The following is an 18,838-nucleotide window of genomic DNA, read 5'->3' on the forward strand; positions in this document are numbered from 1 at the left end:
GTCCACCGCAACACTACTTTATAATTGCCAGGACATGGAAGCAACCTAAATGTCCGTCAACAGAAGAATGGATAAAGATGCTGTACATATATATGATGGAGTACTACTCAGCCATAAAGAAGAATGAAATAATGCCATCTGCAGCAACAGGGATGGGCCTAGAGACTGTCATACTGAGCGAAGTGAGCCAGGCAGAGAAAGACAAATATCATATGACATAGATTATACATGAAATCTAAAATAAATGGCACAAATGAACTTATTTACAAACCAGACATAGAGTCACAGATATAGAAAACAAACCTGTGATTACCAGGGGAGGAAAAGGGGGTGCGGATAAATTGGGAAATTGGGACTGACATATACACGCCAGTATATATAAAAGAGACAACTAAAAAGGATCTACTGTATAGCAGGGAACTCTACTCAACACTACATAATGACCTATATGGGAAAAACAATCTAAAAAAGAGTTGGGTACATGAAGAACTGATTCACCTTGCTGTACAGTAGAAGTTAACGTAACGCTGTAAACCAACAACACTCAAATAAACATTTACAATAAATAAATACACTTAAGAAAGAAAGAAGCCAGAGTTCCACATGGGCTGGTTGCGGGTCGCACTTTAATAGCCACTCTGGGGCATCAGGTGGGACACCCTGTACCCACGAGACTCACATTGCAGTGGGAAAATGAAAGTCAGTGGTTTAAAATGGGGAAGTCAGTCACCCTCTTACTATGAAGATGTGACTGCATCAGAAAACAGCAGCAAGTACAGCAAGCAAAAGCTCTTCTCTGCACCCTGGGCACTGCCGTCCCAAGGCAGCCACTCCCTACCCTGAGCTCAGGAGGGCTATGGAGGGAAGGGACTGCCCATGACACGGTGGGGCCAAAGCTGCAGAGATGTGGTATAAACGGCACTGGGGCTCCCCCAGCTGGTGCCCCTGAGCACACAGGTATGCTTGGGAGGACTCGGGTGGGTGGGAGCAATGCCTGTGCCTCTACGCACAGACGCGGCCGTTCCACCTGGCCCACAGGATTCCTACCTTCAGGCATGCCCCCAGTCAACATGCTAAGACAATTCCCAGAGCCCACTCGCCCCTTCAGCCACCCCAGACACTGGGAGCTCCCTTCCCAAGCCTGCCCAAGCAGGCTCAGAGGGGTGTGGGCAGCCTGGAGGCATCCTGGAGCATTGTCCTTGGTTGATGGATGAACCACCTCCAGATCAATATGGTTCGGAATTTCACCCGGGGTCTGGTGGAAGCTGTAGCACTGCTCAGGACAGAGGCAGGCCCAGGGCTCACTTCTACCCACCCTCGGTCCTCAGGAGGGCTCCTGATGTTCCAGCCATAAAGCTTCCAGGAAGGAACAGTCACCCTGGGCACAGGACGGTCCCCAGGAAGCACGACAGGCTGGAAACACCGGGCTGCATGCAGGAGCATCTCCTGCCATGTCAGTAGCTTTGGGAGGCCCACAGATGCTTGGGGACCCTCCCAGGGCATGTTCTTTCAACTGGGTCACCCAAGAAAGTGCGGCTGGCTGCAGGGCGCAGTAGATGAGGCCCCGTACAGGAGCGCAGGGGCATCCGAGGTTACTTGGTGGCTGTGGGCCACCAGCCTGGCACAGACGCAGTGAGGGCCACAAGGCCACTCTCGGAGGTTCTGATGTGGAGAGGACCCTTAATCTTCTCAGACCGCAACAGGGCCAGACCCACGTCCCCCAGCCCTGCCCTGTACTTGCCGGCCGCCTGCCCTGCCTCGGTGAGCACAGGGGCGCCGGGGGCAATGCCGCCACCAGGAACGGCACCTGAGAACTGTACTGGGAAGAGGCGCTTTCGGATAACACCCATGTGGTGGGTGCGAGCTGTCAGCTCCTGGCCAATGTAGCAGCCCTTGGTGAAGCTGATGCCGTTCATGAAGGCCAGGTTGGACTCCAGAGGCAGCGCTACTCCTGGGGGCAGGTCATGGACACCCTCGGGAACACCTGCAGAGGTGGGGAGAGGCTTGGTGAGGTCTGAGGTGTCCTCCGGAGCTGGGGGCTCAACCCAGGGTGGCCAGGGGTACTGGCCTGTAGGAGTCCCACCATCTGACCCCCGCAGTCTTCTGGGTCCCTCCGCGTCCTCCAGGTCCCAACTCCGGCTCCTGCTCTGGTCTCTGGGTGGGCATCTTGGTCTGGCCCTCAACACTGCCCACTAGAGAAGGTCCTACCCCTGACGCCGGAGCTCTGCTCTATCCCGACTCCTCCCAGTGCCTGGACTCACCATGCAGCCTTCCCAGGGCTCCGGGTCACACCTCCTGTCCCCTCCCGCCCCACCCTGCCCCTCCTCCCTGTCCAGCATCAGCCCCCCAAACCTAACCTCTCCCCGGGTCCAACCCCATGTCCATACCTTGCTGGTACCGGTGCCGGTGATAATCCTGGAGGTCCCCAAGGCGGCCCCCGGGCACCAGGGCTGAACCCTCACCCTGGGAGAGGAGCCGCCAGCCCATGCAGGCAGTCCGGGGGTCACGGGTGAGGATGGCGGCACACTCGGCCTCCTTCCGCAGCGGCACCGCCCCTCCAGCATCCCCCGGGGCTCGGGGCAGCACGGCCCACACGCGCAGCTCAGGGCACGGCTCCACCGTGACCTTCCGCCGGATCTTGTGCAGCAAGAGGTGCGTCTGCAGCGCATCGCGCGCTGAGCTGTCGCACTCCAGGAGGAAGGTGGGCTGTTCACCGGGGCGCTCAGGGAGCCTGCGGGGAGAGGCGGGGGTGGCAGGCACACCGAGGAAGTGCCTGTGCCGCCCAAGTGCACCCGCCCCTCGGACCAGCTGGCGCTGCTGCCCGGCCCAGCACCCCTCCCCACCCAGGGAGGGAGCCACAGGAAACAGTTCGGCCGGGGGAGGACAGGTGCGAAGCAGGGCCTTGGGACCACAGTGGTGTCCGGTGGCCAGGGTGAGGTGAACAGGCACAGACGGCCACACCAGTCAGAACCTGCCGCCTCCAGCCCTGAGAAGCACCAAGACGCCAAGGATCCTCAGTCAGGGCACACAGCAGATTTCAGGAGGGGTGCTGACAGGCAGCCGACGCAGGTGAGGTGCCTGGTGAGGCCACACTTAGCCCATGCCCACTTCCTACCTCCCCCAGGGAAGCCCTGCAACCTGATCAGGGTCCCAGAGCCTTCCTAACTCCCAGTCCAGGCAGCCCACATCCAGTGGAATGACTCCAGATCCTGGTGTCACTGAAGAATGGATGGTGGGGCCCTTCTGGACAGAGGAGCACAGACAGACCAGCGCACGGTCAGATGTGATGGAGGGGCCCTAAGTGGAGATGTCTAGGGCCCAGAGGAGTACATGGCTAGAGTCCTGATTACAGATGTAGCTTGAGGAAGGACCCACAGCTGCATGGCAGCTGAGACAGAGAAGTGGGTAAAACCTTCAGGAGCATGTATCAAAAAGAAAGGCCATCAGCTTGGACCCACCAGCTGTGCCTCTGACCCTCTCCCCAGGCACGAAAGGGTTAAGTGCTACCCTGGAGAAGTCAATCACCAGCCAAGGAAAGAGCTACAGAAGCTTGCCTGGGGTGGTGGTGGGGGAGGGACTTGCCTGGTGGTCCAGTGGTTAAGAAGCTGCCCTCAAATGCAGGGGGCTCAACTTCGACCCCTGGTTGGGGAACTAAGATCGCCACAACTACTGAGCCTGCAGTCCTCAACTAGAGAGACGCCCACGCTCTGGGACAAAGAGCCCAGGCACCCTAAGAAAAGATCCTGCGTGCCACAACTAACGCCCAGCACAGCCAAAACAATAGAAATAAACAAAGAAAATATTTTTAAAACAAACAGAACTAAAATTTCTCTATTTGTCTTTGGCAGTGCTGGGTCTCTGCTGCTGTGCACGGGCTTTCTCTAGTTGCGGCGAGTGGGGGCCACTCTGGTTGCGGTGATGGCTTCTCACTGCAGGGGCTTCTCTTGTGGAGCACAAGCGCTAGGCGTGTGGGCTTCAGTAGCTGCAGCGCACGGGCTTAGTTGCCCCGTGGCATGTGGACTCTTCGGGGACCTGGGAATCAAACCCATATCCCCTGCGTTGGCAGGCAGATTTCTTATCCACTGTGCCACCAGAGAATTCCTAAAACAAAATTTCTTTTTTAAAAAAAGCAGCTTGCTTGGTGCCCTGATTTCTGTGGCCTCACCCTACAGCACAAACTCTGTCAGGCCCACACACATAACTACCAGCCAAGGGCCAAGTAAATACAGGAACAAGCATGTGAAGAAAGTGGAAAAGAACAAGCGGCCACAGCAAGGCAGGTCATCGCCTCACCCACCAAACAGTCCTCAAAGAAGGTCAAAATGAGATCAGCTGAGGGCTGGGAAAACGATCATTTACAGATAGAATTAAACTGCCAGAAAAAAGAGAAGAGTTCAAAGGTGCTGCCCCAGATAACCACATGGAAAGAAGTTCAAAGTCACTTATCATGACGCAAAGACAAGTTAAAACCACAAGATACTACAGCACAACTATCAGAATGGCTAAAATAAAAACATTCAAGGAAGCAAGGATGCAGAAAAGATGGATCATTCAACCTTGCTGGTGGGAATGTAGATGGAATACACATTCCAGAGAATAGTTTGCAGTTCTTTATAAGACTAAACATGCAGCGACCACACAATCTAGTCATTGCACTCCTGGGCACTTATCCTAGAAAACACCCCAGGTGTTTACATAAAACCTGGGCGTGAACATTAGAAGCAGTTTTCTTCTTAACAGTCAAGAAATGAAACCAAAATATCCTTCAGTGGGCGAACAGTGAAACAAACCATGGTCCAGTCCCTGGATGGAATACTACTAAGGAAAAGGAAGAGACTATCAGTGAATCCAAAGGGCATCGAGGTGAGTGAAACCTAATCTCAAAAGACTGTTAGTAGGACAGTCCTGAAATGACAGGATCATAAAGATGGTGAGCAGGGGAGTGGCTGTGGGGCTGAGGGGCTGAGAAAGGCAGTGTGCCCCAGAGGGCAGAAGCGAGCCTGATGGTAACGGAACAGCTCGGTCTTCATGGAAGATACCCAGGTCTACGTGTGTGATCAAATCAGAGCTGCATGCAAGCGAGCACGTGGAAACCTGGAAGAACCTGAGTGCGCCCTGGGGCTGGCCCATCCCCCCCTCGCCCCCGCCACCCCCGAATGTGACCCTGGACTATCGGAGGCAAGATGCTGCCACTGAGGGAACTGGGTGAGGGTATATGAGACCTCCCTGCTCACTTTTTTTGCGGGTTCCTACAAATCTATAATTATTTCAAAATAAAAGTTGAAAAAGGAGCTGCCTCTCCTAGCATGGGTCCATGCCAGTGAGAAGGGAAAGGGCAGTCAGTCAGTTCTCATGAAAAGCCTTTACTAGGTTTTTTAACCATGTGTAGGTATGTTTCTATTTTTTAAGTCTCTGATAAAGGAAGCAGACAGAAGCAATATGAAATACTGGCAAGAGGAAGAAATGGGCATGGGTGGACAGACGTGAGGCCACAGGGGCGAAGTAAACCCCAGGGGGAGGAGGGAGAGAAGCAGGTAGAACCATGCCCCCAGGAGGGCAAAGGCCCAGCAGGGGCAGGGCCTGGGCAGGGCTGGCTAAGGGGCCACCGGGGCGCCAGGGTGGTCAGGCCCCAGGCCGACGCCCCATCTCGCTCACGGGGCCAGCGTTCCATGGTTCAAGAGAAGCAGGGTGGAGAAGGGACAGGTTCTGGGCTCAGGCACCTTTCTTCTGAGCTACCTGTGCAAATGGCCTTGTGCCGCTCAGCCCCTCAGGGCCGGCAAAGCTGCAAAGCACCGCTGCGCCCCACCACCCCAAATCAGACCGTCCGCTGCCCCTGCTGTGGCTAAGTAATGGGGGACGGGTCAGCAGGGGAAGTGGTGATGTGCGGTGAGCCTCTGCTCAGCTGGCACAGCCCAGATTTGGGCTGGAACATTCTCTGTGGGCCATCTTAGGCGCTGCTGGGCACTGAGAGCAGCCCTGGCCCAGCCCACTCAGTGCCAGGAACAGCCACCCTGAGTGTAGATACCCCCAGACACAGCCAAGTGGCCCTGAGTAGGGCTGCCAGATAAAATACATGATGCCCAATCAAATGTGCATTTCAGAAAAAAATTCATCTTTGAATAATCTCTTTAGTGTAAGTACTTCCCAAACATTGCATAGGTCATCCCCCCAAAAGTCACTCGTGTCTGTCTGAGATGTACCTCTCTGACAGTTTTCCGTGCCCAGCCCGGCAGCCCATCCTGGGGGCACAACCACAGTAGCTGGAAGAGGAGGCTGGGGGCACCCGCAGCCTCACCAGCCAGCCTGGCGGGCGGAACCTGGATAAAGAGGTACGCTAGCCCCACGTCCCACCCTCCCTCTGCCAGGCACACATGGAGATCACTGCTCAGAAACCAGCCGCACCCAGGCTCAGCACGGTCCCCGCTGAGATCAGCACCAGGGAAAGGCCTGCAGGGAGACGAGCAAGCAGCAGACCTCAGCAGCCAGCCTACCGAAGTGGCCCCCAGAGGCATGACTGGGTCCCCCAAAAGCCAAGCAGCCCAGCCCACAAAACCCGCAGGACTCCTCTCACAGCCAGTACTTAACAAACACGTGGTCAGGATGAGGAAAGACCTCAAAACACAGAGCCCCAGCTCAGCCGATGAGTCAAGCCACACCTGGGAGGAAAGGTCTGAAAAGTCACATCTGACAGAGGACTGTCACTCAGAACATACACAACCACTGAAAACTCAACAATAAGGAGACAGTCTGATTAAAAATAGGCCAAAGATCTGGACATCTCCCCAAAGAAAACATTCAGGTGGCAAACAGCATACGAAATGATGTTACATGTCATTTGTCATCAGGAAGAGGAAATTAAAACAAGCCCCACTGCACACCTATCAGGATGATCAAAATCCAGAACACTGACACCACCCAAGGCTGGTGAGGATACGGAGAAATGGGAACGGTTTGCTTATTGTCGGTGGGAATGCAAAATGATACCGCCACTTTGGAAGACACTTTGGTGGTTTCTTATAAAACTACACATAATCTTACCTTACAGTCTAACAATCACACTCCCTGGTATTTACCTAAAGAAGTTGAAAACTAACCTCTACACAGAAAACCTGCACATAGATGTTTATAGCACCTTTAGTCATAAGCACAGCAATCTGGAAGCAACAGCAAGTCCTTCGATAGATGAATGGATAAACTGGTACATGCAAACAACAGAGTATTAGTCAACACTAAAAGAAATGAGCTATTAAGCCCTGAAAAGACATGGAGGAAACGTAAATGTATATTACTAAGTGAAAGAAGGCAGTCTGAAAAGGCAGCACACTCTGTGATCCCAACTATGTGACACTCTGGAAAAAGGGAGACTATGGAGACAGTTTCTGATCCGAAAAGATCCTTTCAGTGGTGGTGAGGGGTCAGGAGGGAGGGAAACAGGCAAAGCACAAAGGACAGTTCGGGACAACGAAGCCACTCTTCATGATGTTACAGTGGGACATTCGTCCAATCTCATAGAAAGCCCAGCACCAAGAGTGAGGCCTAATGTGAACTAAGGACTCTGGGTAATTTTGATGTCAATATAGGCTCATCAATTGTAACTGATGTACTACTTTGAAGGAAAGGCTGATAATGGCGGAGGTTATGCATGTGTGGGAGCAGAGAATATATGAGAAATCTCTGCCTTCTCCATTTTCCTACTAACCTAAAACTGCTCTAAAATGTCTTTCCTTTTTTATTTTTGGCTGCACCACATGGCTTGCAGTATCTCAACTCACCAACCAGGGACTGAAGCCAGGCCGTGGCAGTGAAAGCCTAGAATCCTAACCACTAGGCCACCAGGATACTCCCTTGAAGAGTCTACTTTAAAAACCAAAACCTAAAGTTTTTTTTTTTTTTTTTTTTTTGTTGTTTAAATATTCTATTTGTAGTTATCAGTTAACTAAGAATCCTATAAAAGAGAATGCATTAGAATATCTAACATTTGTGCATCAGAAAAAATATAGAGGGATCCGGTGGAGAGGGAGGTGGGAGGGGGGACTGGGATGGGGAATACATGTAAATCCATGGCCAACTCATTTCAATGCATAACAAAAACCACTGCAACGATGCAAAGCAATCAGCCTCCAACTAATAAAAATAAAAAAAAAAAAAAGAAAAAATATATCGTTCTAGATTTTCTTTCCCTGAAAAATCTTTTAATATTTAAAACAGATATTTTAGCAGAATTTGCTGTCACTCATCACACATAAGAAGGAAATAGAAGGACATCACACCTTATATTATAAGCTTCAGATTCCCATTAAAAAGTTCTATGCCTTCACAGTCTTCAGATCAGAGATACACAGCTAGTAACATAGATACACACACAGTAACTGCTCAGATAGACAGATTGGGATTTAAATTCCAGCTTCTCCACTTAATAATCCCAGATCTCCATGCAGACCAATTTATTTAACATTTCTGAACCAAACTAAGGCTATTAATATTTATTCTTCAGGGCTGGGGGATTTCATGAAATAAATCTAAAAAACATTCATTGCTGTCTCTATCAGAAAAACCAATGTTCAATCAATGGTAGTCATATAGAAGATGTTTTCAAATTATTATTTAATATATTCCATATTTGATGTATTATTTTATGATAGGCTATCCCAGAAAAACTCAAGTCTCAACAAATTCAATAAATTCAAGTCATTGGCTATTTACCAAGCAGACACTGTGTGACAGACTCTGTGCACCTTGACAGCACATTACTACTTTATAATGACGGTTCACGCCTACTAAGGCTTTTCACATTCTTCTGGCTTCCTCCACACTGTTCAATCTGGATTCACAGTGTTCCTTAAGTACATGAAGGCTGGAAGTGGAAATGATGAAAATACCTTCAACTGGCAGGAGTGGAGTAGTGGCAGGGGAAGGAGAGAGGTGAAAACTGAGTCTTAGAGTCGATGAGGGGGGCCAACAACAAAAATAACGAGATGTAGTTCTATGATTCTGTGAACAGGCAGAGACAGGAGTGACTGCGAGTGTGCTTGAGTGTGTATATGTACGCATGAGATGTATTTTCATACCCATGATATTTTGGCTTTTATCTCGAAGTCAACTTTATGTGTGTTAGCCACTCAGTCGTGTCTGACTCTTTGCAACCCTATGGACTGTAACCCACCAGGCTCCTCTGTCCACGGGATTTTCCAGGCAAGAATACTGGAGTGGGTTGCCATTTCCTTCTCCAGGAAAAACCTAAAGTTTTGTCTGAGGGATGGTGCTACATTCGGGAAACAAGATCAGGGTGCACTGAGGAAGGATCAGCTCAAGGATGGGAAACTAGAAGCATGACAGTTTCAATGAAAAATTCCAGGGCGTTCCCTCCTGGCCTAAGTGGTTAGGATTCCGGACTTGCACTGCTGTGGCCCAGGTTCAGTCCCTGGTCATGGAACTGAGATCCCACAATCCGCACAGCACAGCCAAAAAGGAAGAAAAAGAAAAACTGGAGACAGGATACAGAGAAAATGCCAGGCAGAGCAACCATGAAGAAAGCAGGAAGGCCACAGGCTTCCAGGCGGGACACCAGTTGCCAGCGTGTCCCCTTCCCTCAGAGAGCAGACCTCAGTGCGATCAGATGTAGGTAAAAGGTCAAGAGCAACCAGGAGGGGAAGGAGCACATCTCATGAACAACAGCAGGCGTCAGACCCAAGACATATCCCAGTAGAAACATCAGGGTCAGCGGGAGGCCAGAAGGCTCAGCACCCCATGCCCCAGCGTGGAACTGAGAGAGAGGAATCTGGGCATGGTTCACCCAGCCCCCAGGCCCAAGAGCAGCCATCTGAGGGGGAGTTCTCATGTCTCCCCTCCTCCAACTGCTCACCAGTGGGGCCACTAATTCAGGCTGTCTGTCTCTGATGGAATGAGGACCCCAGCCCACCCATTGGAGTTGCACGCCCCACAAAGGACTGAGCTGGAATCTCAGAAGAGCAACCAGGGTCAGGGGACATCATCACGGTGAACTCCGATTCCCTCAGCACAGACAGCAAGTGGCACACCAACACCCCGCTCTCAGGAGTGAACAGAGAGAAAAGCAAAGTCCTCCACAGTGCAGATCACAGCATGCACAGTGCCTAGAGAGAACTGCCACGTGCATGCCTGCTGACAAGAACTGATGGCCCAGCAGCTAAGCAAAAACACGCCAAACCAGAGGAAGAGATTTAAAGATTTTAAAAAAAAGAACTAGAAACAGAAAAATATTTATTTTTTACACTGTAGAGTGACTTATCAGGATATAACTTCATTATAGGAAGAATGCAAAGGCAGAAAGATATAAAGGCAGACTGGAGACTCAAGGAAGAAAATTGAAGGATCAAAACACCATTACAACACTGAATAAACTAAAAACTGAAATGACCATTATAGGGGCTACTGAATGTTACAGACATGGAGGGCTTAAGATAATCAAAGAATCTAGTTTTTAAAAGAGGTTAAGCAACTACTGGGAAGATAATAATTACATAAAACAGATAATGACAATGGTATTTCTGAAAGAGGGGACACAGAGCAGGGACCACACATGTATTCTGTAAAAGATCAGACTGAAAATAATTTAGGTGTGAGGCCACACAATCTCTACCACATTATTACATTATTCATTATACTTTTACCATTGGAAAGCAAAAGTAGCCACAGAGTATATAAACAAATGGGCATGTAGCAGTCATGCAGTCAAACTTTATTTACAGAAACAGAGTTGGATCTGCCCAAGGGTCATATTTTACTGATCCCTGTTCCAGAGTCACAGAGCTCACCAAGAGCCTAGCAACATGACATGAAAGAAGACCCAAAATACAACACATCATCATGACACAAGACATCAGGATGAAGATGAGCCCCTACGAGAATCCAGAGAAAAACCAGTCACACACAAAGGCTCAGAAATCAAACAACACTAGCCTTCTTGACAACAATGCTATCAGCTGCAAAACAGGTTGTGGTTTCAACGTTTTCTGGGACAATTTTCAGCGGAGTTTTAAGACCAGCCAAGTTATTGGGTATGGAGAAGGAAATGGCAATCCACTCCAGTATTCTTGCCTTGAGAATCCTATGGACAGAGGAGTCCATGGGGTCACAGAGAGTCCGACACGACTGACTAGACTGACTCACTCACACATAACACACAAGTTATGGAGTCCGCTTAGGTATCCTACCTCTCTCTCAAGAAGCCACTAAAGAATGTACTCTACCAGCAGGCAAGAAGTACTTAGGAAGATGCAGACAAAAACCCACAACAGAAGAGGGACAGGAGAGTTTCCCCGGCGGCCTCGGGCAGAGCAACAGCCTGGAACTGCGTTAAGAGGTTCTAGAGAAACCAAGTCTGAGAAAGCTAAGGAAGTGAAAACGGAAATCTGTACAGGACACCAAACGTTAATACCACTGAATACTGGGAGATTTGGGAGAGAAATGCGTGGACACTAGAGAACTCAGGAAGCAGTGGTACAAGCCAGTGGCACGGAGGTTGCTCCCTGCAGTGTGGCTGCTTTTCCGTGCAGAGGGTTTGAGCGTGAGCAGAGGCCAGGCCGAAGTGCTCCCGGGCGACACTCGCTGTCGCCGGCCCATCCCTCGGAGCTGGCTCCAGCCCACCTACGGCTGCCTTCCCCCAGGTACTCACCCTCTGCCCGCTGTGCGGGTCTCCTAGTGCCTACCCTGGGCGCTCTTTCCGGCCTCAGGTGCCCTCTCTTGGGGGCTCACCTCGGCCCACCCTGTGCACAGATTCCCAGATGTCCCTTCCCCTGGACGCCCTGCCGTGCATGTTCTTTCCTGGATGTCCGTCCCGAGCTAGTGGTAGTCTTCCCCCAGGTACCCCGCCTCTGGATGTCGTTAGTTCTGCCTTCTGTCCGCCCCTCCCTAGTGTCTGCCTCTGCCTTAGGGGCCCACCATAGAAGCCCACCCGCCCAGGTCCTCTCAGGCCCGCTCCCGGGTGCCCTTCCCCCGGGGGATACCGCGACCCCAGGGGCCAGTCCTGCAAAACGCTCTCACCCGTAGAGAATGACGTCATAGAGAGTGCGTCCCTGCACATTGAGAAAGTGGGCGTAGCCCGCTCGGGCCGAAGTTGACGCCTCGCCAACCGCAGGACCCGGAAGCGGCAGCTCATTGGTCAGCAGACCTAGGAGAAAGGGCGCCGAGTCCGGCCCGCGCACGCGCACTAGGGCACGCTCGCCCAGCAGGAAGCAGGCCCATGTTGCGCCGCTGGCGGAGTCAGCGCTCTGACAGCAGCCACTGTGAGCCAGGTGGCGCCTCGGGGCCGCGCGCAGCCGCCAGCTCCAGGCCGGTCCGCCGCACCCTGGAGCCGCACCCCTGAGCAGTGCCGCGGCCGCCATCTTGGGGAGGAGTGAGGCGGCCCGCGCAGCAGCTCGGGCGGGCGGCCGGACGCGCGGGGCGAGTGGGGGGGCCGGGAAGCGGTGCGCGCGGGCGCCACAGCGGCCCCTGGCTGCTGACGGACGGAACGTGCGCGGGGCGGGGTGTGCACGAGCATGCGCGGGCTGGGGCCACAGCGGCCCCTGGTGGCGGGCGAGCGTTCCCTGCCGGAGAGGCCAGAGTGAAGGTGGGCGGGGCGTGCGCCCGGGCGAGGCCTCGGGTTGTCGGCTGCACACCCATCTTAGACTGACTTCTGCTCCTGCAAGTTGGCCTGCCCCTCAATTCTCAGAGATGTTTCCACTTGCTTTATCGTGTTGAGCCGCGCATAACCTGAACTTGACTATCTTTTCCATTTTGGGGTGCACATTTCTGAGGCATTGAGTATGTTCACACCGTTTTGCAGTCATCCCCATTATCCAGAATTTTCTCATCTTCCCAGACCAAAACTCCGCCCCATCAAATGAATACCCCTGTCTCCCTCCCCAGACCCTGGGAATGCCAGTCCAGTCTGTCTCTATGAACCTGACACCTCTGGGAAACTCATGGAAGTGGAGTCATGCAGTATTTGTCTTTTGTGACAGGCTCCTATCTACCAGGTTCCTCCATGATGTAGCATGTGTCAGGCTTTGTAAAGGCTGAGTGATAGTCCATTGTATATGTATGTATGTGTTTGTATACACACACACACACACACTACATCTGGATTATCCATTCACTCATCGATGGGACATTTATGTTGCTTGCAACACACAAGGACTTCTTAGGTTGCTCAGACAGTAAAGAATCTGCCTGCGATGCAGGAGACCTGGGTCAGGAACATTCCCTAGAGAAGGGAATGGCAAACCCTCTCCAGTATTCTTGCCTGAAGAATTTCATGGACAGAGGAGCCTGGCAGGCTAATGTCCATGGGGTCTCAAAGACTCGGACACCTCTGAACAACTAAGACACACACTCTTGCACACACCATGAACACAAGTGTGCAACTCTACTTTCAGTTCCTTTAGTTATTGTGTAGAACTCACACTCCTGTGTATCTTATACTCTGGCACTGTCCATTTCTGACACTTCTGATCACTAAATGTGGCGGGGAGAGGGGGGGAGTTCCCCACATGACACAATTTTCTGGTACCAGCTGTGTGTTTTATACTTTAACTCAATTTTTAATCCATCTACCTGGAGATAACATCAGATCCCATTAGACTGTGCGTGCACACAGACACATACACATTTTCCCACCCCTTGCCTTCAGATGCCAAAGTCCAAGTTGCACCTGTGCTTCTGGTCAGCCAACTATAGATCAGAAGTTCCAAAAAGGCCCCTCCTTGAGCTCAATTATTTTGCCAGAGTGGCTCACAGAACTCGAAGAAACTGTTTTCTTACCAGATTACTGATTTATTATAAAAGGACATAACTCAGGAACAGTCAGATGGAAGAGGTGCAAAGGACAAGGTATGTGGGAAGGGGTATGGAACTTCTCTGCCCTCTGAGCACAACCCACTCTCCCTAAATATCCATGTGTTCCCCAACCAAGAAGCTCTCTAAACCCAGTGCTTTTGGGGTTTTATGGAGGCTTCATTACAGAGAGATGAGTGATCAAATTATCAGCCATTGGCTGTTGATGCACCTGCAGCCCCTCACACCTTCCCAGACGTTGAAGTGGGGCTGAAAGCTCTAACCTCTAATCACAAAGTTGGTTCTCTAACCTCTGATCACAAGGTTGGTTCTCCTGACAACCAGCCCCCATCCTTAGGTGCTTTTCAAATTACCTTATTAACATAAAGGAGCTCCCTAGGGTTTCCCAGGCCCTTGATCCCCTCCCAGCTGGCTTCCTGGTTGTGACCAGTCAGGTCTGGAATGTGGTTTCACTGGCCTTTCATGGAAAAGATCGTGCTCTGCTGAGCCTGTGTTCCAAGGGTGACCTAGCACCTCCCTGCCAACCCTGTTGAGGGCAGGGAGGAAACCACTCGAGGACAACATGGGGTGGGGGGTGCATTCCTCCAGCCTCACGTCACCCCATCCCTTGGCCAGCAGAAAACATGCTTCCCACCAGCACGACCCGCAGGAAGGGCCAGCAGACTGACCCCGAGCCACCTGGAGCCTTACCCGACCTTCCCAGCCCAGTGCCAAGCTCCGCCCACTTGGTTGAGCGGGGCTGCTGCTGCCACCAGGAACGGTTTAAATGCGATTTAACTCAAGTGAAGTCGAGTGAAACTTAGCTCCTTACTGCATGGGCCACAGTGAAATGTCCAGAGCCACACTCTGCTGGTGGCGGCCTCTGTGAACAGAGCAGGCAGCACCTCCCACTATTCTAGAGTCTCCCAACCATCATGCTCCAGGCTCCCTCCAGGAAGCCTTTCCAGGACTCTGCAGCAGCCTGGCCAGTCTGACAGCAGGGCCACCTGCACCTAGGCCCTGCCTGGCTACTCCTCTGGTCCTCTCTCTGCGGCTTCTCGTGCCTACAAGTCTGGGTGGAGGGAACTGGAACTGGCCTCAGGGTGCCCTCAGAGAACCCCACTCACTGGCCTGGGTCCAGCTGGGGGCTTAGGTTGCTGCTGGATCCCATGCACAGCCTCCTCCCTCTGAGGCCACAGGTCCTGGAGCTGTCGGATGGGTGAGGATCTAAGTGCTAAAAAATAAGCAGCCCTGGGGGTCCCAGACCCTGTTTCCCAGCTGGTGCCAGCCAGGGGTGGTTTCCTGTTATTCTCTCCTCATGGCCTCCTCCCTTCCCAAAGTCAGAAGAAGGAAGCTGCCCCCGTTCTGGTTACCCCCTTCCCTGCAGCGCTCCATGAGCTCCCTGAGCAGCCGGTGAGTTGGCTCCAGCCGTGGAAACGGATGAGAATGAGACAAGGTCATTCTGCCTGATCCTGCTCCAGCCACTTTCCTGGCCTGTCCCTGCCCCTGTGCAGACCTGGGTGGGCCCCACACAGCCTGAGGACCCCAAGAGGCAGTGAAGCAGGGTTGGGATGACCTCGGCTCCACACACCAGCCTGCTCCAGAGCAAAGAAGGTGAGGGATGAGCTCTCCATCCTCATGGCCATCCAGGCACCGAGAGGCACTGCTTTTTTAAGTAGTTAAGTGAGCATTAAGTGCCAAGTTTAGTGGTTGGGCTCCACCTCTGAGAATCTTAAATACTATGTCCTAGGTAGGAGATGGACATCCTGTTAAAATACTGGAGTGAGCCCATGATATCATGGTTATGACTGTCCAGAACGTCAAGAAATTGGGGTATGACGCTGAGATGGCTAGTGACTTCAATTGGGAGGACATGACTAAATCCTAAGGCACCCCCATCAGAAGCTCACGAAACATACAGGACCGCAGTGGTGCACCCGGGCCCCTAAGTTCCTGAGACAGGAGGCCTATGCCTTAGGATCCCTTCTGTGGTGATTGAGCTTTTAGTTTGACATCCACCTTCTAATGTGGGTTGCACTGCATCTCCCCAAACTCACATCTTGGAGCCCTAATTCCCAGGACCTCAGAATGGTGCTGTGTTTGGAGATGGGACTTTTAAAGAGGTGGTTAAGGTAAAATGAGGTCCCTGGGGTGCACCTTAATCCAATAGACTAGTGTCCCTGTAAGAAGAGGAAATGAGAGCAGACACACGGAGGGAGGACCGGGTGAGGGCCCAGGGAGGAGACAGCTGCCTACACGCCAAGGAGAGGGCCCAGGTACCGACACCGGTCTCGGGCGTCCGGTTTTCAGTACCGTGAGAAGGAAATGTCTGTTTTTTGAGCACCCAGTCGATGGTATTACACAGACCAAGATACTTTGCAGAGTAGCGACTCCATCTGCAGCTTTCCTCACAGCTGGTATGCTCTTGATAGTCTTTGGCTGATGGGCTGTGTATTACTTGAGGTTCTCCAGAGAAACCAACTCCATGGACGTGGGTTTGGGTGGACTCCGGGAGTTGGTGATGGACAGGGAGGCCTGGCGTGCTGTGGTTCATGGGGTCGCAAAGAGTCGGACACGACTGAGCGACTGAACTGAACTGAACTCTACAGAAACAGAACCAATTCAATATACACAGAGGAAGAGACTATAAGGAATTGGCTCACTCAACTGTGGAGGCCAAGAAGTCCCCAAATCTGCCATCTACAAGCTAGAGACTCAGGAGAGCCCGTGGTGCAGACCCAGTCTGAATCTGAGTCTGAAGATGAGACCGGTGTGCTAGGCCCAAGCCATCAGGCAGGAGCTCTCTCTTACTCTGCCTTTCTGTTCCTCTCAGGCCTTCACCTGACTGGACAAGGCCCACCCTCACTGAGGCCCATCTGCAGATCCAGAAGCACCCTCACAGACACACCCAGGATCATGCTTGTTCTGGGCACCCCAGGACCCAGTCAAACTGACATAAACGTGAGCCTCACTGGCTGTCTGGAGACTGAATCACTTCTTTGGGAACCTGCCTTTGCCCTTAAGGGAGCAAAGATTGGATAAGGGCCACGCACACCAGGGAGGAGGGTCTGTTTTATCAAAGTCCACGGATTGTTGATGTTAATTTCATCTAAAAACACACGCCCACCCCAACATCTAGACTGGTGTTGGACCAACACACTGCACACAGACTCACAGGCTGCGCCTACCTGACTTCGGTGTCACAGGCACACAGCAAACAGGCTTCCCAGCAGCCCCTGGGCAGACTCCTCCTCCTGGTGACCCGAAAGCCTCAAGCTGCATCGGAGCCAGTTAGGAGTGGGAGGGCTGAGATGATGGACACTGGACAGGCCACACGGTAGAGGGGGAATTGTGGACTGATAGCAGAGCTGTGGCAAAAGAAGGGGGCAGTGTCTGCACAGGCCCTGAGCTCACACGTGGTGGGGGGCTGTGCTGAGCTTCACACCTGGCTAGGGGGCTTGCAGAAACTATTCCGTGTGCCCTTACAGTGTGACACTGGCCCATTGAGATGGATCCTGCGGGCCTATGACTCCTGTGATATGAAGTGACGTGCCTTCAGGGATGGTGATAAGAGTCAGTTGGCCATTGCTGGGCAACTATGCTCTAAGGAGGTCCGAACCACATCAAGGGACCCCAGCATGGACCCCCCAGCTCAGTTAGTGAGGAAATCTTTAAGCCAGCCCTGGCCCCACCAGGAAGTCCAGGCTGCAACTACACCAGGGAATCAACTCGAGTTAGAGAGGGTGAGATCCTGATGTTACTTTATTCATGAAGAGCCCAGAGAATGAGGTCCTGACCCCTTGAGCATGACCTAAAGCTCCCTCTCTGTGGGTGGGAGGAGGCTTCCCTGGACACTGTCACAATAAAATCAAGAATGTTCTTCCCAAACACAAACCTGCCCAGGGTCTCTCTGTCTGCTGACATAAGGCTTCTTTTCAGGCAGATGCTGAGTGCTCATGCCCCACCTTCCACCCCTTATGGGACCCTGTCACCATCACAGCCTTGAGATGTGGGACCATTGACCTTCAGGATTGAACCAACCTCTGAGCCCTGCTGGAAGTGGACACCTGGCTTCCTCACCAGCCCTCTCCAGACACTAGGGTGGTTCTGAACCCTGAAGTCTCCCACCATTCCCCACCTGGAATGCCCACTCATCTCCCTGAGGTCCTGAGGTCCTGCAGGGCCTCCACTGGCTGCAGGATGCTGTCCTCAGGGAGGCTGTGGAGGGGCCACGGCAAGGGTGTTCACCCACAATGGTGCCTTGCAGATATCCTTCACCAGCTGTGCTTCTCACTGCCTCCAGTCACCCTGATAGGAGCCAGACATGGCTGGACGGCATGTTCCCCACCACAGAGATGCCGGCTTCCTCGTGACCACTGTGTAACAAGCCCAAATCCAGGGCTGCCAGATCCATAGACTTGCCTCTCTTGGGGAGGTAAATGGTGAATCCCTGCTCTGGATCTGGGTTCACTTTCCCTCTGAGGCTCTGCTTCCAGCACGGACATCTGGGACTTCATGGGGGTGGGGCTTACCTGGGGCCAAGGCTCACTTGGCACCTCGGACCAGTCAGTCAGACCCCACAAGGGAAGAGACTCAGTCTGCATCTGACCAGAGGCAGACTAGGCTGGGGTTCATCTGGGCTTGGTGATTGGCCCTGGGACCCCAGAGAGGGTTTGCAGCCTGAGAGAACCTCTCAGGGTCTGCCGTGGGCTGGAGGGAGACTGGGAGACACCAGGGGTCACTGAAGTCTAGGCCAAGGTGGCTCCTTGCTGGCAGCAGCTGTTTTCCCTACTGTGCTCACCGTTGCTCCCCACAAAAGCTACCACTGCAGGCTTTGGCCAGCATCTGGATAATGCCAGGGCCAGAGACAGGACTGCCCCTCTGTCCTTTGAGCTACCACCTTGGGCTCTAAGCATGCACACCTGGCTGTTCTTTGTTCTCTTTCAGCCGCATCCCTCTCCTCTGGGCCAAGCCTGTTGCCTGGCACAGAGTGGTACCCGAGCATTCCGGGGGCTGCAGGGGCTCAACCTGGCCCTTGCTCCCTGGA

At 52.6% G+C, this 18,838-nt stretch overlaps 1 protein-coding gene and 1 long non-coding RNA gene across 2 annotated transcripts; one reads left to right on the plus strand and one right to left on the minus strand.

Annotated features, from left to right (window-relative positions):
- Positions 1 to 609: 609 nt before the first annotated feature.
- Positions 610 to 12,453, minus strand: IBA57 (iron-sulfur cluster assembly factor IBA57). Its single transcript, XM_020899430.2, has 3 exons — positions 12,022 to 12,453; positions 2,388 to 2,731; positions 610 to 1,984 (listed from the first exon to the last, which is right to left on the minus strand). The coding sequence occupies exons 1-3, from the start codon at positions 12,360 to 12,362 to the stop codon at positions 1,593 to 1,595; spliced, it is 1,077 nt and encodes a 358-aa protein (XP_020755089.2). The 5' UTR covers positions 12,363 to 12,453; the 3' UTR covers positions 610 to 1,592.
- A 21-nt stretch (positions 12,454 to 12,474) lies between these two features.
- Positions 12,475 to 16,767, plus strand: LOC110140805 (uncharacterized). The gene is made up of 2 exons (XR_002314858.2): positions 12,475 to 15,405; positions 16,625 to 16,767. It is a non-coding gene; the product is annotated as an uncharacterized lncRNA (long non-coding RNA).
- Positions 16,768 to 18,838: the final 2,071 nt, after the last annotated feature.

The sequence above is a fragment of the Odocoileus virginianus genome, chromosome 3 (genome assembly GCF_023699985.2).
Source record: "Odocoileus virginianus isolate 20LAN1187 ecotype Illinois chromosome 3, Ovbor_1.2, whole genome shotgun sequence".
Classification (NCBI taxonomy): Eukaryota; Metazoa; Chordata; class Mammalia; order Artiodactyla; family Cervidae; genus Odocoileus; species Odocoileus virginianus.